General features: G+C 41.9%; 1 protein-coding gene across 1 annotated transcript in view; it reads left to right on the top strand.

Annotated features, from left to right (window-relative positions):
• Positions 1–18052, top strand: part of RNF217 (ring finger protein 217) — a 124748-nt gene extending 106696 nt beyond the window's left edge. Inside the window, 1 exon segment of the mRNA XM_075339943.1 lies at positions 7113–18052. Coding sequence (XP_075196058.1) covers positions 7113–7186 — 74 coding nt within the window. The 3' untranslated portion in view covers positions 7187–18052.
• The last annotated feature ends 346 nt before the right edge of the window (positions 18053–18398 follow it).

The following is an 18398-nucleotide window of genomic DNA, read 5'->3' as shown; positions in this document are numbered from 1 at the left end:
TAAGATTAAAAAAAGCCATGTGGCCAGATGAATAGAAACAAGGCCTCATGCACTCAAATTTTGGTGGAGGTATGTGGCAACTCATGGTTTGCATACATTTCTTAAGTGTCTCAAAGGCCTTTGCCTTTTACTCTGGAATGCCACGGAATTGGAAAAGCATAGTCTGTAAAGTCGGCTGAGGACAAAGGGTGGCCTAAGTAGTCCTTGGAAGCCCCCGGCCGCCTCCTCACCGTACTGCTCCAGATGATTAATACGCCTCTCCCTATCTACACAAATGAGACCTCCATAGATCGAGACTATTTTAACACTATAAGGTAGCAATTAGATAATGTCCATAGGTGAACAAGAAGCATATAACTTCTATATACAATAGGCCACACTCGCTTTAAAAACCATCCAAAGTAGTCTTATGTAGTTTAAGTGCATCTGCCATGTGATGATTGGCCGAAAGGAGCCACCTGTCTTTGAGATGCATAAAGTAAAGGTGCTTTCACACATCAGTTTTTTGTCACCAGGCACAATGCGGCAAAAACCTGTAAAAACGGATCCGGTGTCTGTTGCTGCCGGATCCGTTTTTTCCCCCATAGACTTCTATTAGCGCCGGATTGGGCCGTTGGCCTTGCGTTCCATTTGGCTTTCGCCGAATCCGACAAAATTTGTCCAGCGGCCGGATGGAACGCTGAGGGGAACGTTTTTTGTCTCCGCCGAAAAACCGTATCACGCCGGATACGGCGCCATGCAGCGTGTTTTATAATGGAACCCTATGGACGCCGGATCCGGCGTAATGTGGCAAAAAAACGGATACGGCCGCCAGATCCGGTTTTTTGAACTGAGCATACTCAGTATCACAACGGATACGTCAAAAAACTGATGCAACTGATCCATTTTTTTGCCAGATCCGTCGCATCAGTTTTTTCGTTGGATCGAGCCTAATGGCAAAAAACTGATGTGTGAAAGCAGCCTAACACTAGCTTTCTTATAGCTCTCCCATGAGTAGTTCAGAAAGCTGTTCAGTGTGTAATATCTACTAGTTTTCTCTTAACCCCCACCATACACATTTAGATGAATGTAGGCTGAACAATGCTTTAATCGATCGTTCAGCCGATGGCCACCTCTCCAATACGAGGGGCTGCTGATAAGTCTTTGGCTTTACCCAGAAAGAAATTAAATAGAATCATGAAACTTTACATTTATTCCACATATTCTCCACTGATGTCAACACACTTCTTACATCAGTATTCCAAGTTCTGTAAGCCCGGCAAAAAGAAGGATTTTGGTTGTGCCTCAAATCAGGCATCCATAGCATCAGAAATTGTGTGAAATTTGGTACCCTTGAGGTCTGTTCAGGTTTGAAAACAGATGATAGTCGGAGGGAGGTAAATCTGGTGAATAAGGTGGGTGGTCAACCAGCTGGAAGCCCAGCTCTGCCAGTTTTGCCGTGGTCGCTTGTGCAGTGTGAGCGGAGGCGTTGTCTTGCCGGACAAGATTCTTTTGGACAGCTTACCGCGTTTTTTGGCCTTCAGAGCTGATTTCAGTTGGCCCAAAGGTTCAATGTAATACCTTTCATTGATGGTGGAATCCTTCTGAAGATGGTCCATTAGCAGCATGCCCTTCTTATCCCAGAACACAGACGCCATCAAAGTGGCTGATTTTTGCACCCTGAACTTCTTTGGATGAGAACCACTGTGCCTCCACTCTTTTGACTGCTTTTTTTTTCAGGCAGGTCTCATCCATAGTGACCAGTCGATCCAGGAAGTTCTTATAAGTCCGGAAACACTGACAAATGGATCGGGAAGTTTTTACTCGCATGCTTCTCTGATCTGTTGTGAAACATTTGGGAACCCACATTGCAGATAGCTTCCTCGTGTCCAAATGTTCATGGGTAATGACACATACACGTTCACTGGGAATCCCCATGATGCCTGCTATTGCTTTAGCTGAAATTCGTCGATTCTCCAGTATGAGGTTGTGCACAGCATCAACTATCTCTGGAACAACCACTATCGGTCGTCCAGGATGTTCTTCATTAATGGTGCTGAAGTTGCCCGTTTTAATTTAGACCCAGTTCTTAACTGTGAAATATGAAAGGCATTGATCCCCGACATATCACCATGAATATCCTTTGCGGACTTTCCTTGTAGAAACAAGAATTTTATCATTCCTCTGCTCTGTTGCTGTGAATATTGCATTAGACTCCGCCATTTTGTTTCCCTGCGTGCGCAGAACACTGTTGTCATAAAGAACAAACACAAAATTTTGAAAACCTATATATGAGACACACAAGGCTTTCATGTGATGTAACATTCGTTCCATAGAAACTAAAAAGATCACAAAGCCAAAGACTTATCAGCAGCCCCTCGTATACAAGAGGGCTCGTTCAGCTTTGTGCTCCTGTGTTCTCAAAGAGAAAGCTGCCAACAGACATCTATGCTAGCAGCTTATCTCTATGAAAATAATTGGCAGTCCAAAAAAGAACAAGCCTGATCAATATCTCCCCTGACAATCAGTTGGCCAATGCCCCTATGAAAATTAAGTCTCTTTCAAATGTCCATTTTTCATGGATAAAACATGTGCCCATGAGTGTCTAGTCTATGGGGTTGTTCACGTGTCCAGATTTTTTGCTGTGCATGCAAAAAAAAAATCATAGAAACAAGTCTATTTTTATTTTTTTATTTTTACCCGTATCGCAAATTAAAAATACCAACAGAAATCTATATGGATTTGTGAAAAATCAAGAACAGCACATGGCATCAGTGTAAATTCCATGAGCTGTCTGTGATTAACATTGCAAAGAGTAGGAAAAGCTCATTTATTAGTGATGATCGAGCACTACCATGCTCGGTACTTGAATCAAGAAGGTCAGGTGATGCAAAAGAACAAGGTGTGTTAAAAAAATGGGATCACCAAATATTAAGTCAAATAAAACCATTTTTATTTAGCAAAAAAGACACCAATACTACATTAAAACCATTTAAAATACACAATGAATACAGATATAAATAACAAGGAAGCATATAAACATCCAGTGCATATGCAAAATGCACAATGTGACTCACCCCATTTTTCCCTGATGAAGCCACTCTAGGGGTGGCGACACGCGTTGGGGGGGTTCTCTTTGTTGCCTTCCTCCATTATGGTTCTCCCATTTGCACCTATAGGTTCCTTTTCTTGATCGCTGGTATGTTTGTCTACATTTGACTGGTATCTATGATATTTTGTGCATTTTGCATATGCTTCCTTGTTATTTATATCTGTATTCATTTGTATTGAGGCTTTGCCTTTATTTACTGGCCTATAGTGTGCTTTGTACATGATACTTATCCATATGGAGGGGGTGACTTGTGGGGTTCTGTTTTATTATATGCAACCCCATCTGTTTGTTTGAACACTGTGTGTATTTTAAATGGTTTTAATATAGTATTGGTGTCTTTTTTGCTAAATAAAAATTGTTCTATTTGACTTCGTGATCCCATTTTTTTTACACACCTTCTTGTTCTTTTGCATTGCTTTGTTGTTATAGGTGTGCCTGAGGGTATGTGCACACGTTGCTTTTTTTTCCGCGCGGAAAAAAACGCACCCTCTGGCAGAGGGGAGAATTGTAAACAATGCTTTTTGAGAAACAACGCATCGAAAACGCATGCGTTTTTCATGCGTTTTTCATGCGTTTTTCATGCGTTTTTCATGCGTTTTTCATGCGTTTTTCATGCGTTTTTCATGCGTTTTTCATGCGTTTTTTTAGGTGCGTTTTTTAAGACTTGTCAGTGATAATAAAGTTGGTTGAACACAGACCTTTGGAAAAAAAAACCTGTGATGTCATTTCCTTCTCCACATTCTGTTTGGATAAATGGGAGGGCTTGGAATGGAAGGAGCACCATTTGAATTTTGGAAAAGTTGAAATAAACTTCGCGCACCAAGCCCCTTAGGTACCTATACGTCAGAAAACCCCCACAAGTGACCCCATTTTGGAATCTGCACCCATCAAGGATTTTATTCAGGAGTATATTAAGCATTTTGAATCCACAGCTACTTCACCCAAAATGTTGCTGTAGCAACAATATTCTCACTTTTAGGCCCGTTTCACACGTCAGTGAAAACACTGACGTTTTTCACTGGCGTGTAAAACACGCACATGTCCCTCCGTGTGCCGTGAATCACGGCACACGTGGGTTGTCTAAGTGCAATCCGGGCTCCGTTCTCCGTGGCCCGTGATTGCACTTAGAGATTAACTCACCTGCGCCCGCTCCCGCTCTCCATGGTGCTGATCGCTCCCGCGGTGCAGCATCCGGCCGGCGCTGACCCCCGCAGCAGCTGGTTCCGGGTTGGCTGTGTCGTGCATCATGAATATGCGCGACAATAATGAGCCGGCACAGAAGGAACAGGGAGGACGGGCTGCAGAGGACATCGCTGGAGCCGGGTGAGTTAAAATGTTTTTTATTTTAAAAGCACGTTTTTTTCTGGCACGTGTTTCACGGATCACACCACTGCGTGGTCCGTGGGACATCAGTGATGCCAGAAAAAAATGGACATGTCTCCGTGCGGCAATCACGCACACGCGGGTACGCCGCATGGAGACACGTGCAGTGAAAAATCACTGATGTGTGAGCAGACCCATTCATTATAATGGGTCTGCGTATGTCAGTGATTCTGGTACGTTTAAAAAAAAGCACAAACGTCCCAGAATCACTGACGTGTGAAAGGGGCCTAAGGCTATGTGGCCATGATCCAGCGACACGGCGTCTAGTACACAGTGTCAGCCTTCCTGCAGCTGCCCATGCCCACGATTTGGGTTCAGGCTGCTGTGGAGCTCTATACTACCTGCAGAGAACACTCGTCTCCGCAGCATAAATTGACATGCTGAGGCTCGGGAAGCCACGCTACCGGTCAGTTTATGCTGCGGAGAAAAGAAGCACAGTGGGCATGGGATCTCCAAAAATCCTTCCACTGTGCTTCTACTGCACAACGCAGCGTTATGGACGCAGGGAAAACACTCAGCGCCCATAACGCTGCAAACCCTGATTGTGGACACACAGCCTAAAAAGCGTCAATGGATGAAGGGATGTCAAATATATAGAACGTCCTACCCCCGCCAGCATATTCTAAGCTGGCACCTTTAGTACCTTTCATGTGGCACTAAAGGGTGCCTAGCTTAGTATTTATCCAATAAAAAAAAAAAAAAAAAAAATGAAAAAAATGGCGTGGGGTCCCCCCTATTTTTGATAGCCAGTCAGGGTAAAGCAGACAGCTGTAGCCTGCAAACCACAGCTGGCAGCTTCATCTTGGCTGGTGATCAATTTGGAGGGCTCCCCATGTTTTTTTTTTTTATTTATAAATAAAGAATAAAAAAAAAAATAACATGGGGTCCCCCCAAATTAGATCACCAGCCAAGGTGAAGCTGACAGCTGGGGTCTGGTATTCTCAGGGTGGGAAGAGCCATGGTTATTGGACTCTTCCCAGCCTAAAAATAGCAGGCCGCAGCCGCCCCAGAAGTGGCGCATCCATTAGATGCGCCAATCCTGGCGCTTCGCCCCAACTCATCCCGCGCCCTGGTGCGTTGGCTAACGGGGTAATAAATGGGGTTGATACCAGATGTGTAATGTCACCTGGCATCAAGCCCAGCAATTAGTGATGTCACGGCGTCTATCAGACACCCGACATAACTAATTGACAGTAAACAAAAGCAAAAAAAGACAACAAAAAATGTTTTATTAGAAAAAACACTCCCCAAATCATTCCCTTGTTCTCCAATTTAATAAAAAAAAATGGGTCCGCAGAAATCCATATGGATGTCCCACGTCGCCTCTGGACCTTCTAGAATATGGGGGCACGTTCAGGAAACGTATCCCCCATTTTCTAGGAGGGCAGACCCTCCATTTGAGGAGAGTGGGTGCAAAAATCTGCACCCACTCTCCCCGGGTCACAGCTGCAGACTGCGAGCAGCCAGCACAGCTCACACTGAACACAGTGCTGGCTGTCAGCTGCTCTGCTCATGTGACCGGCCGGCGCCTGCTGTGAAGGAGGAGGAGGGGGCCGCGGGGGATCAGCGCTGCGACCGGACAGGTATGTATGACACCGGGGGGAATAGGGGGTGAACGGGCAGGGCCTGGGGAACAGTTTTCTGTCGCATGTGTTATTGCACATGCGACAGAAATCATAGGAGCAGGGCGGCCGATGCGCTACTGTGCGCGCGGCCATGTTGGATTTTCGGGAGGGGGGTCGGGGGTCGGGGCGGGCACTTTGGCGACACCGGGGGCTTTGCCAGGAAGTGAGGTCAACAGGAAGCCTCTTGACCTCACTTCCAGGTAAATGCCTGCGTTCTGGCGTGCCGACAAAGGCAACAAAAAAGCAGCTCACTGCGGCGTAGCTGCGTTCTGACCCCACATCATTGATTTCAATGGGGGGAGAACGCAGCCACAACGCACAAAAGAAGTGACATGCTGCTTTTCTTTCCGCACCGATTTTTGGCATCCAAAACGCTGCGGAAAGAAACGCAGCATGTGCACTGATTTTTCAGCTTTCCCATACACTTTGCTGGGAAAGCTGAACGCATGCAATTTGCCACTGAAACGCTGCGGTTCAAAACGCAGCGTTTCCGCGGTAAAAAACGCATCGTGTGCACACAGCCTAAGGGATTAATCCCAACCATTATTGTAGTGGTGCCCTCATAAACTTGTCTTTTCCCAAGAAGGTCAGGTGGATGCGACTCAAGTATGTAGTGTAATGAAAGTCAATGGGAATCTCGAGCATTTTTCTGGAAGATCTACCGGAAAAATGCTCGTGCCCCATTGACTTCAATTATGCTCTGTACACGAGTCGAGCGTGTCAGACTGTCCAACCTGCTTGTTTTGAGACCCGAGCATCGTAGTGCTCGCTCATCACTATTATTTATCCATTCAAGAAAATCAATGATGACACACGGATGGTAAAAACTGACATACGGCCCAAACCCTGATTGAATTCTGATGAAAACTACTGATCGAACGTGGATGTTTCAATATGGCATCAGGTTGGCGGGTGTGGACAACATATAGTCTGTGTATGAAGGCCTCTACTTTTGCTCTTCTAGGTGTGGACAGTTTTTTGTTATAACAGTGCTTTTTTTGTTTTTATCCTAGGGTTATTTGGACTGCCTATCTATTGCCTTTGTAAAAAGCAACGGAAAAGAACACGGACTGGCATGCCGTGGTAGGAGAGGAGGACTTCTTGAAGCTTGAAAATGTCTTGTGGGGGCCAAACCATGCAGTGTATTGGAGAACATTACCATCTTTGTCACCTCAACAGAAACAGTAGACCACCATTACATCATTATTCCGCTTTCTAAACAGCCCCCAAAGGCAGAACATAATGCCACCTGATAATGGTGCACTCCCAGCTGGATATGCCCAGAATTGCTGCTTTTTTTATTTGTGATATTTGTATTTTTATTTTAGAACATTTATTTGAATTACCATTCCCGTCATAGAAATGTAGACTCTCTCCCTCCCCTATATATATATATTTTTTTCTGTTAAGACAATCAAAGTAATTCTTCTGATCAGAACTTGAAGGCTTGAACAGCCTCTGTCTATTCCTAAAGACCTGGCTTATTTAAAGGAACCTTGAATCATATATATTGGAAAGCTTAACCAAGTCCAGTACAGACCGAAGTCTGTAATGAAGATGGCAGTAAGAAGAACGCTTCCAATTCAGATGGTGGTGATGGAGATTTCTGAATTTTGGCATTATAAGTCTGCATTGAGGACAAATTTACCATTTGCATTATTGCAGGGTTCAAACATCACCTTTCCCCCCCTTGTGAGATTTCTAATAGCTAAGCTGTCTAGCTCCTGTTAAGGCAACATTTCCTTTCTCTTGACACCTCCAGAGTGAATCCTGTATTCTGAGTCATTGGAAATTCTATTTCCACATGGTTACTTATGGTGATGACTCACGGCCCAGGAACACTTTTGATATAACACTAATATAAAGAAATGTCAGCTGCTCGTGTTCATCAGTACAGCAGTATTCTGATATAGTGGCACGTATTCTAGCTGCTTCTTGATCCTGTCCTCATGGTAGGCGGAAATGAGCCACTTTTAGAATCTACATCAAGTAGTGGTCCTCTTCAGCAACAAATAACTCCTTTTCAGCCTTGTCTATAGCAAAAAATGGACATTGATGTTTCGATTGCATAATTGTCATCCGTTGATTTGAAGGTCAGCTGGCCTTTTTGCAATATATCGCCTACATCTAGTAGACAATCAATGTGATGCCTGGCAGCTTACAGGTGAAAGGTTCATTTTGTTGATACTTCGGTTATAGTTTTGGGGGTTTTTTCATGCTTTTTATTATTTTAAGCACACCAAATAACTGCCTTAACCATTGAGCTACCTGTCCATTAGATATCTTTTGTAAAGATAAATTGGTAGTACAAAACTGTCTTTAGTAACATAACTAAAGACAAATGCACGGTTTCCAAACAGCTGTTTTTATGTCAATCCTAATGAACAGTCCACTAGCGTAAGATGCGCCAAATTCATTAAGCCAGCCTAAGACATGTACTCAAGCCTGAGTATATTTCTGTACTAATTTACACAACTTTTGTGGTGTAAATAATTATATATATTTTGTTAGCCATTCTTTCATGCTTCTCTCCAAAAAGTTGGCAGATGCCCAAAGTCACAATTTTTGCCACATTTTGAGAAGTTTTTATACCAGAATTCTGGTGCAAACCCATGAATGAGGGGCCATAGACTTAAAGGTTAGCCAGTACTTTTTTTTTTTATGGCCTTTTCAGCGGCTGGTAGTTCTCAAATGCTGCCGGAAAACAGCAGTTCCATCAAAACTATAGCGACCAGGGACTTCAGATCAATGCCCTATTCATAATATAGGGTTGAATCCATAGTACACTGCCACTATCAAAATTACAGAGCTGCACCATCCAAGAATTTATGGATGGTGCTGGTATCAATTGATCAGGATGATCCAGGGGTTCCACTCCCACATGTCAGATAACCATAACAATTTTAAAAAAAAGTAGTAGTCAACCTCTCTAAGCAAAATGTTGGAGTGGGAATGATGCTGCAGTGTCTCACAGCCATCGGTAATAGAGGGAGATTTGGGTGTGGAACGCCTTAGGCCTCTGCCACACTCACGTGGAAATCACGCACGTGCCGCGAGACACTTATTTTCCCTGCGTGTTGCGTGTGGTAAGTACGTGTCTCCGGTACGTGCGGTCCACGTGTGTTTTCCATGTGTTATCGCGGATAGCACACAGAGAACCGGTAATTTACATACTCACGTGGTCCTTGCTGCTGTCCAGGGTTCTGATAGTCTGCTTCAGCCCCGCCCACTCCCCGCTGATGCTGCTTCCGGCCGAGCGGAGGGGCGGATATTAGAGCCTGTGACAGCACGCCCACCTCCTTTACACGCTCCTAATGTGCGCCGGCCGGCCGAAATAGTTTGCAGCGGAAGATTCTGCAGGGCTGAAGGAGGTATGTGTTTTTTGTTTTTTTTAAAATGATACGTGTTTCTCCGGCGGGTGTAACACGGGACATCATCCACACTACATCCGTGTGGCACGTGTGACACCCGTGCTGCAAGAGAAAACGTGGACATGTCTGCGTGAGGGACACACGCAAGTACAGAACGGACACGTTCCGTTCCAAAATACTTGCGTGTATCCAAACCATTATGAAATCATATGTCCACGTGTGTACGTGCCTCTGGTATGTGAAAAAACTGCCAAACACGTACCGGAGGTACGAACGTGTGACCGAGGCCTTAGACAGCTTGCTTTTGCCACAGTAGGAATCGTCAGCTCACCAGAAGAGTCAGCTCCGTTATAGAGAAGAAATGAGCACTGTGATGGCTGCACTACATGTAGATGTGCCTATATACCTTCGCTAGCTGTGGCCAAATTGCTCATACCGCCACCAGCTTCTGGTGCAAACTCCCTTAATTCTAGTTCAGTCTCGCTATTGCCTATGCATGTCTTCTCAAAGATGAGGAGGGATATAAGCCACTGTCAGAAGATAAGGATTAAGGTATTTTTGTGCATAAAGAGACAAGAGAACCCCATACAAATATGACAGTCACCTGCTTCCTTTCACCACCCAAATTTAATGGGTTGAGATAACTTTGCTCTTGTTGTAAGCACATTTGCTTTCCAAGGATTGGTAGCTTAAGTACCTGTGCCACACTAAAGATTGGAAGGAAGCTGAATTTCTGTTCGTGGGATCCACAAATGCAAACCCTTTTAGCTTGCCAAGAACAAGAATGCCAAAAAAATCCTAGATTTTTGTTTTGCCAATGAAAGACTCAAGGTACATGATGTGCAGCTTTTTTTTTTATGTACCTCTGAAATATTAATATTTAATTTTTTGGGAATTGCTGCTATCTCAGCCAAGTAACCATGTTCTGATTCCAGAACTCAAACTTAATGAATTCTGTATACATAGATATTATGTACTTGGGTCAATGTTGACATGGTGGGATCAAATGGTCGCTGCATATATAGTAGCTGCACATTATTTTTAGAAATCTCTTATTCTACCCATATGTAACACTTACTTTTGTGTTCATGGCACCATTTTAGCTAGCACTTCATTTCTCCAGTTTCTGAGAATACAGAGGGAACTGTATAGTTTCCTTTTCTGAACTGACAGAAGTAGAACCGATCTTCTACAAATAAAGATCCTCCAGTTTCTCTTCTACATGCAATTGATACATCACATGTCTCCTCCTTGTCACCTTTAACTAGTCTAGTCATCTCTCATGACATATCTTTTAGATAACTTATGTTCTTCATTTAATAATTATGGAACATATTTTCTTACAGTTTCACATTGTGCTTTTCTTTTTATTCCTCCAAGTAATCTATTAATAAATTGACAACCGGGCATTACTGTTCCCCTTTCTCAAGGGGTTGAAAATCCCTATATAGTTAATATTGATGGGACAATCACAGGCTGTATGGAAAACACCCCACAACCAGAACCGGTTCATAGATTACTAAGCAGAATAACAAAGAAATGGCACAAAACTGAGAAAAGATGGTTCAGAATAGTTTTTTTTTTTAAAGGAAATCCAAACATTTACTAATTGGATATGTCGGGAAAGAGCTCTAATGAAGAATGCTTTCAATGTATGGACTTTAAAGTGTAACTTTCGTTTCAAAAGATGTAGCAGAAGTGCTCTGCTTGCCTTGGAGAGCCAAACCGATTGGTGTATGAGCTAGTATCCACTGTATCCAAGGAAAGGTGATCAAAACCCAGTGGTAACAGATGAGCGCTTCTGCCCCTAAGACTACGTTCCCACCGTGAGTTTTTGACTCTGTATTTTCATTCCACCAAAAGCATATCGTCTTACAGCTCCAGTGAAGTGGGTTTTATAGAAATCTCAGGCCCGCTGTGCATTTTTTTTTTTTTACAATTGAGTGAACTAACCTGCGTTGCGTGTTTCAAATATGCAACATGTCAATTTCTCTTGGGTTACCCCAAGTTTTATGTGCAGATTTTCTACATAGGCAAGTTAAGATGACAAAAACTGCAACATCAAAAATGCAATAAAGCATGTAACCCAAATATCTGAACAGAAAATCTGCAACATCAGAAACTCGCAAAGTACTCACCGTGGAAACGTAGTCTGTTTTAGCAATTAATTTGTCTGACCTACTGATAAAAAAAAAGTCAACTACCACATGTGACACATTTACTGAAATAATTGGTAGACTTTTTAAAGGAAAACTGTCTTGTCCAGAAACCCTGTATATTTGCCGATAAGTTGATCTGCAGGTAAGTGGTATTTAAATCCTGTGTAGCCGGCTTATTGCAGCAGCTGCTACAGGGAGAAAATTAAGTTTTTATTTTCCTATACAGGGAGTGTATTCACTCCCCGTTACTTTATCAGTCTGCGCTGCACACACCTACTACAGAACGGGATGCCGATCAGTGTGCCGGAGAGTGATTACACTGTATAGTGCACAGTGACCATTACAGCCACCTGCACCACCCCGATGACTTGAAGTGAGCAGCTGCAGGGAGAATAAAGTTAATTTTCTCCCTGTAACCACTTTTCCAGTATGTTGGCTACACAGGTTAAAAAGCTATTTACCTGCAGAAAAATTGGGTTGCTGGACGTGGCAGGTTCCCTTTGAACTTTAGACATAAAATGAATTGAGTAGACTTTTGCTTTGATAAGCAAGTGATCTGGTGTTCTGTGATGGTGATCACTAAATGTAGAAATTTAGAAAGTCAAAACTTTGCTCACACATCTAATTCAGTGCCAATTATGGAGTGGGATTTTTATTTGTGTAAGATTGACAAGTTTTATGATTGGGGGACTTTCCACATATTTCTGAGACTAACCTTCAATAAGAACAAAAAATGTCAAAAACCTAATGTCAGATTTCATGCAGCTTAATCTGGACCTGGAGGTTTAGGTGGTTTTCCTGGAACATCAATCTAAATACCATTCTGCTACTATCCACATATAAAGACACAAGGGGTGGATATGTTTTTAACAGTGTAACTGGCTCGAAGACAATATTTGTTGCTGTAAGAGGACTGGGTATCACAAATCCAAACTTCCAGATTAGTAACGTAACTATTCTTTTACTCCTGTTCACTTTTATTCAAAATGGATTGGCTTCTGGAAAAAGACCGACTAGAAGTCTAATAAAATTTCGAAGAGGTAGCACATTATTGAAGACTACTATGTTGACAAATGCCATTTGACAGTCATTTTGCCAAATATTTGTGGTAAATGTGATTTTTTTGCTTTACTGATGTTTGCCTTTAAGATGTTCAGGCTGGCTTAGCGCCATGTCCAGAGTCTGTCCTAGTCGGAAGCCATAAACACTGTCATGTATGAATTGTATTGAAATAAGAGCCTTGGATAAAATGTTCTGTTTCCGAAATATCCGTGTAATTACGGGCCAGAATGTACATAGGCATTTAACGTTGTTTAGGATGGCAATTTGTCATTGGCTTATTGCTTTTCTTGCTCTTGAGCGAGTTTGACTGAGACAGTTTCAGTGATCACATATAGGTAAGCATATATGTGTGTTCTCGCAACTAATTCACTCAGTACAGTACTGATAGTTTTCACAGTTATTAGAAGTTTCTTTTCCCATTGGGAAAATTGTTTCCAGCATCGGACCACATCAAATAGTTGTGCTCAAGAGTGTTGCACTCTTGAAATTGTTGAAGAAAATGAAATATTGCATTTACAGATATTTTGTTATTCATGTTTATTTCCTTTGTGTATTGGGACAACAAACAAAACATAGCAAAAAAGGCAAATTGGACATAATTTCACACACAACTCCAAAATTGGGCCGGACAAAATTGTTGTCACCCTCAACTTAATATTTGGTTACACACCTTTTGACATAAAAATTGCAATCAATCGCTTTTTATATACGATCAACAAGCTTCTTGCACCTCTCATTTGGAATTTTAAACCACTCTTCTTTTGTAAACTGCTCCAGGTCTCTCATATTTGAAGGGTGCCTGCTCCCAACAGTAATTTTAAGATCTCTCCACAGGTGTTCAATGGGATTTAAATCCAAACTCATTTTTGCCACTTCAGAACTCTCCGGCATTTTGTTTCCATCCATTTGAGTGCTTATTGAAGTTTTTTGGGGGTCTTTTTCCAGCAGGACAGACTTATGACCTAGGACGCAAACCCAGCTTTCTGACACTGGGCACTACATTACAACCCAAAATCCTTTGATACTCGTCAGATTTCGTTATGCTTTGCAGAGGCAGCAAAACAACTCCAAAACAGCTTTGAATCTCCACCATATTTGAGTGTTGCTTCTGTATTCATTTTCTTTGTGTAGGCATCATTCCGTTTTCAGGAACCAGTAGAATGATGTGCTATACCAAAAACCTCTATCTGGTGTCATCTGTCCACAAGACACTTTCCCAAAAGTATTTTGGCTCACAAACATTTTGGCAAACTCCAGTGTAGCTTTTTCATATGTCTGTGTGTCAGCAGTGGGGTCCTCCTGAGTCTCCTGCCATAGTGTTTCATTTCGTTCAAATGTCGATGGATAGTTTGCGCTGACACTGATGCACCCTGAGCCTGCAGGACAGCTTGAATTTCTTTCAAACTTGATTGGGGCTGCTTATCCCCCGTCCAGATTATCCTGCCTTGTAAACTTTAATCAATTTTTCTCTGCTGTTCAAGGAGATTAGCTACAGTGCCATGGATTTTAAACTTCTTGATTATGTTGCACACCATTTATAAAAGAACATCAAGAACTCTAAATAATGTTGATATTTTACAACAGTTTTGGTTCTCACAGCCTCCGTTCTTCTCCATGCTTGGTGTGGCACAAAGTCACGCAATGCACAGATTGAGTCAACCTCTACCCTTTTTATTTGGCTTAAAGTGTGATATCCATATTGCCCACCTTTACTTGCCACAGGTGAGTTTGAACAAGCATTCTATAATTAAAACAAAGTTTTGGAAAGGTGGCAACAATTTTGTCTAGTCCATTTTGGGGGAGTTGTGTGAAATTATCCAATTTTCCTTTTTTTTTTTTTTTTAATTTGTTCCAATACACACAAAGGAAATGTGTATAACAAAACGTGTAATTGCAATTTTCTGTGAGATACTTTTTCTGGAACAATTTCAAGGGTGGCAATTCTTTCGAGCATGACTGTAGTTCACTTGCTATTGACCTTGATGAATGCCTTTTTCTTAAGTTCACGTTCAGTTTAGACACCATGTGTACCATGAGAGTGCGTACTTCTGTCATAATTCTCTGTCATTAGCCAAATTTATACTGCTGCAGATGGGCGATATTGGAACAGTGAGTTATGCAGCCGTGGGAAGCAGCTTTTCTGGCCACTCAACAGACTTAGTGTTGTCACCCAATCTCTAGTAGTCCACTCTTGTCCCAGCCATGAAATTAGAAAAATAATTTAACCGCAGTTGTTTCTTTAATTATGGAGATTCCTAGCAGCTGTGATTGAGACTGTGGTGAACATTAATGCCTTGCTGGTAACTCTGGTCTATATTCCACCAATGTAAAAATGAATGAAGCGAAGATCTTGCCTATAGTGATCTGGAATTTTCATAGATAAAAAACTGTGGAGCCCATAAGTGTGAACCATCACTAACCTATAGATCGATTTTGTTCTAGTTCAGAGTTTTCCATTACTAGTGATGAGCGAGCGCTATCATGCTTGTTACTTGTAACGAGCAGGTGGATTCTCGGATGGGTGCAACTCGAGCACCTGAATATAATGGAAGTCAATAGGGGACTGCAGGTTTTTCAGGGTTTTTTCTAGGACATCTTCTGGAAAAATGCTAAAGTCCCCCATTGAATTCCTTTATACTCTGTACACGAGTCATGCCTATCTGAGCATCCAGCTGCTCGATATGAGCACCTGAGCATGGTAGTGTTAGCTCATCACTAGTAATTAGTTTAGACATCTAGTGTCCTGCTCAAAGGGACATCAATTCTGAAAAGACACTAGTGCTTGGTGGGCGATACAGCTGCCAACAGTCCTAAGCCCTGCAAGTATCGGGGACAGGTTCTATTAGTTAGAAAAGTGCCTGATACAGGATGTATGCTGGGTGGCAGACATTTGCCTCTACAAATCTATTGACCCAGTTAAAAATATACCCTAGTATGTCTGTATATTTTTTTTTGACCGAATGTTGTGTAACTGTGCCATTCATTTAGAACAAACCCACTCAAGTTAAGGGAACCGATGTTCAGTTGCACAATTTTCTGCAACAAAAACTGCAGTGTGAATTCACCCTTAGTTCCTCTCTATGCTCAATCTGGTAAGAATTATGCACTGTTCAGGTTTTGAAAATGAGATCTGAGCGCCAATATTTCAGTCACATATCAATATCACTTGGATTCAATTTGCATGGCAGGAATCCGTTAAAGGGGATATCAACTACTTGAACAGCCCCGTCTTAAATGAAACGTGACCCTTTTTGAATATAAAAATAGCTTATACTCTCCATTCAGACCACCGCATCTCCTGATACTCACGTGACATCAGTGGCCACGAATTGGTTGCAGTGCTTCTATCTCCACCAGACCTCTGAGTTTCATAGGAGCAAGGAGTGAAGCAGCTCTTCAGCAGCCACTGACCGGCTGCAGCGCTCACATGACCTAATGTCACACAAGCACTGACATCACAGGAACTGCGCTATGTAAGAGGGAGTACAAGTTGGTTTTATTTTCAAGGAGCCTCTGTTCTTTTTAGGTCTCTTTCACACGTCAGTGATTCTGGTACGTAAGTTACTGTTTTTATACGTACCAGAATCACGGACATCGTAAAACCCATTAAAGTCACTGTGTCTGCGCATACATCAGTGATTTTTCACTGACTGAGTCTCCGTGCAGTGTACACGTGTGTCCGTGTGCTCCGCACGGAGACATGTCTGGGTTTTTTTCTGGTATCACTGATGTCCCGCAAACCACAATATGGTGTAATCTGTGAAACAAATACATTGAAAATAAAAAAAATGTATATTCCACTTTTCCAGCGACTCTGTCTCCGGCCTCTGCTGGCTGCTGCTTCCTGCCCGGCTAATTACTGTCATGTAAATACATTTATGCACAGCACAGCCGACCCGGAAGTAGCTGTAGAGGTGAAACAGCGGAGGCAGCATGCAGGATACCTCAGCACCACGGACAGCAGGAGCGGGGACAGGTGAGTTTATCTCTGTGCAATCACGGATTTCACATAGACAACCCACGTGTGCCATGAACCACGGCACATGAGGGGGGGGGCATATGAGTTTTTTTACACGTGTGAAACAGGCCTTAAGAAGATTTTCCAAGTAGTAGACCATCCCATTAGGAGCTAGGATTTAGACTTCATACAGTCACTGGCTTTCAATTCAGTTTACTTGCGGTGTTGGTTTGCTTGGTCAATGCATTTGTAATATAGACTGTAAAAATGTGGATAGGCAAATCTGGCCTAAAGAGAGAATTGCGACCCAAAATTTAAAACTGACCATGAAATAGCAAATTGGATGATGGAGTAGTAGGGTTTACCAGCAGATATAGTTTTTTTTGTCTTTTACAGGAAGTGCAGCCATATTGGCTGATGATAATTTTAAATCTTCCTGAAAAAGATGGCATCTGTCACTTTGTCAGCAAGTTCTAATCAATAACAGAAAGTTTCTGAGCAGTTATTTCGGGAGTGACAACCGGTATGGCCTGCTCTAAAGTACACTGCATTTTTATTTACTCCACGTATAATTCCATTAAGTACAGATCGCCTCAATTATTTTGTCTTATTTGGTTTCTCAAAAAGTGATTTGTAGTGTGTACTTTATTTTCTATTTTTTACCTTTTTGTCTGTCTCATTTTTGTTTTATGCTTAATAAAATCTTAGTGATTTTACTCTAATTGACAGTAGTTTTTGTAAAATACTGATGGTAGTTTCAGCCCATTTATCCTTTTTATTTTGTAGAATGTTTCCATATCATTATTAGCTCTAAGCCCGAAAAGCAAGAGTATAATTTGGTTCTGTTGGTTTCTCTAAGCTACAGGATTTTCATGTTTCTGTATTTTAGCATCATGGGGTAAATGGGTTACTTTGTACTGTAATTTAATGATATTTATGTTTGGCATTACACACACCATCGTTTTAATGTAACTTATTTAATAATGTACAAGCTGCACTTTAAGAAATAAGTTTTAATTGCACATAACTTAAACATGGCTTCTAGGTGGAGATAACATTGGTTCCATAGGCTTCCATTTGGTGCTGTGTCAGAGTATGGATGTGTGTGTGTATATATACTGCTAGTATATGCGGATACACAATGGTTGCATACTTGTTTCAATATACTTTAGTGCCTTATTTCTTGAATCAATTGTTTTCCTGTTAGTTATGTATGGCAGTGCCCAGAATTTTCCAGTTTTTCTGTTTGATTAGACATAATACAGGTTTGCGGTAGGTGAAAAATTAACATGCCATCTTGTTAATAGTTTTAAATGCTAAATGTACAGATAAGTGACTTGTCATTGGAATAAACAGATGGGCTGGGTAATGTTTCAGAAATAAAGATTTTTCTTTTTTTTATATATAAATAGTGTATTTTGTCTTGTTTGTTATGATTTAACCCCTTCACCCCGAGACGGTTTTTCCCTTCCTAACCAGGCCAAATGTTTCAATTCTGACCAGCATCATCCTTTAGGTGCTTCACAAGAACTAATGAATTTTTACTTTTTACCAGAAAAAGTATTGCTTTAGCCCCAAATTTTTCATTTTCACAAGGGTAACCGGAGAAAATGGACCATACAATTTGATGTGCAATTTCTCCAGGGTACAGGCATACCCCATCTGTGGTGGAAAACTATTTGGGTGCAAACTCTAAATATGCTGGAATTGATAGCAGAAGCCTTGTTGCAATTGCAGAGCCCCTGATGT

This window comes from Anomaloglossus baeobatrachus, chromosome 3 (assembly GCF_048569485.1).
Source record: "Anomaloglossus baeobatrachus isolate aAnoBae1 chromosome 3, aAnoBae1.hap1, whole genome shotgun sequence".
NCBI classification, from domain to species: domain Eukaryota; kingdom Metazoa; phylum Chordata; class Amphibia; order Anura; family Aromobatidae; genus Anomaloglossus; species Anomaloglossus baeobatrachus.
The sequence above is the reverse complement of the archived record's forward strand: the minus strand, read 5'-3'. Positions and strand labels throughout refer to the sequence as shown.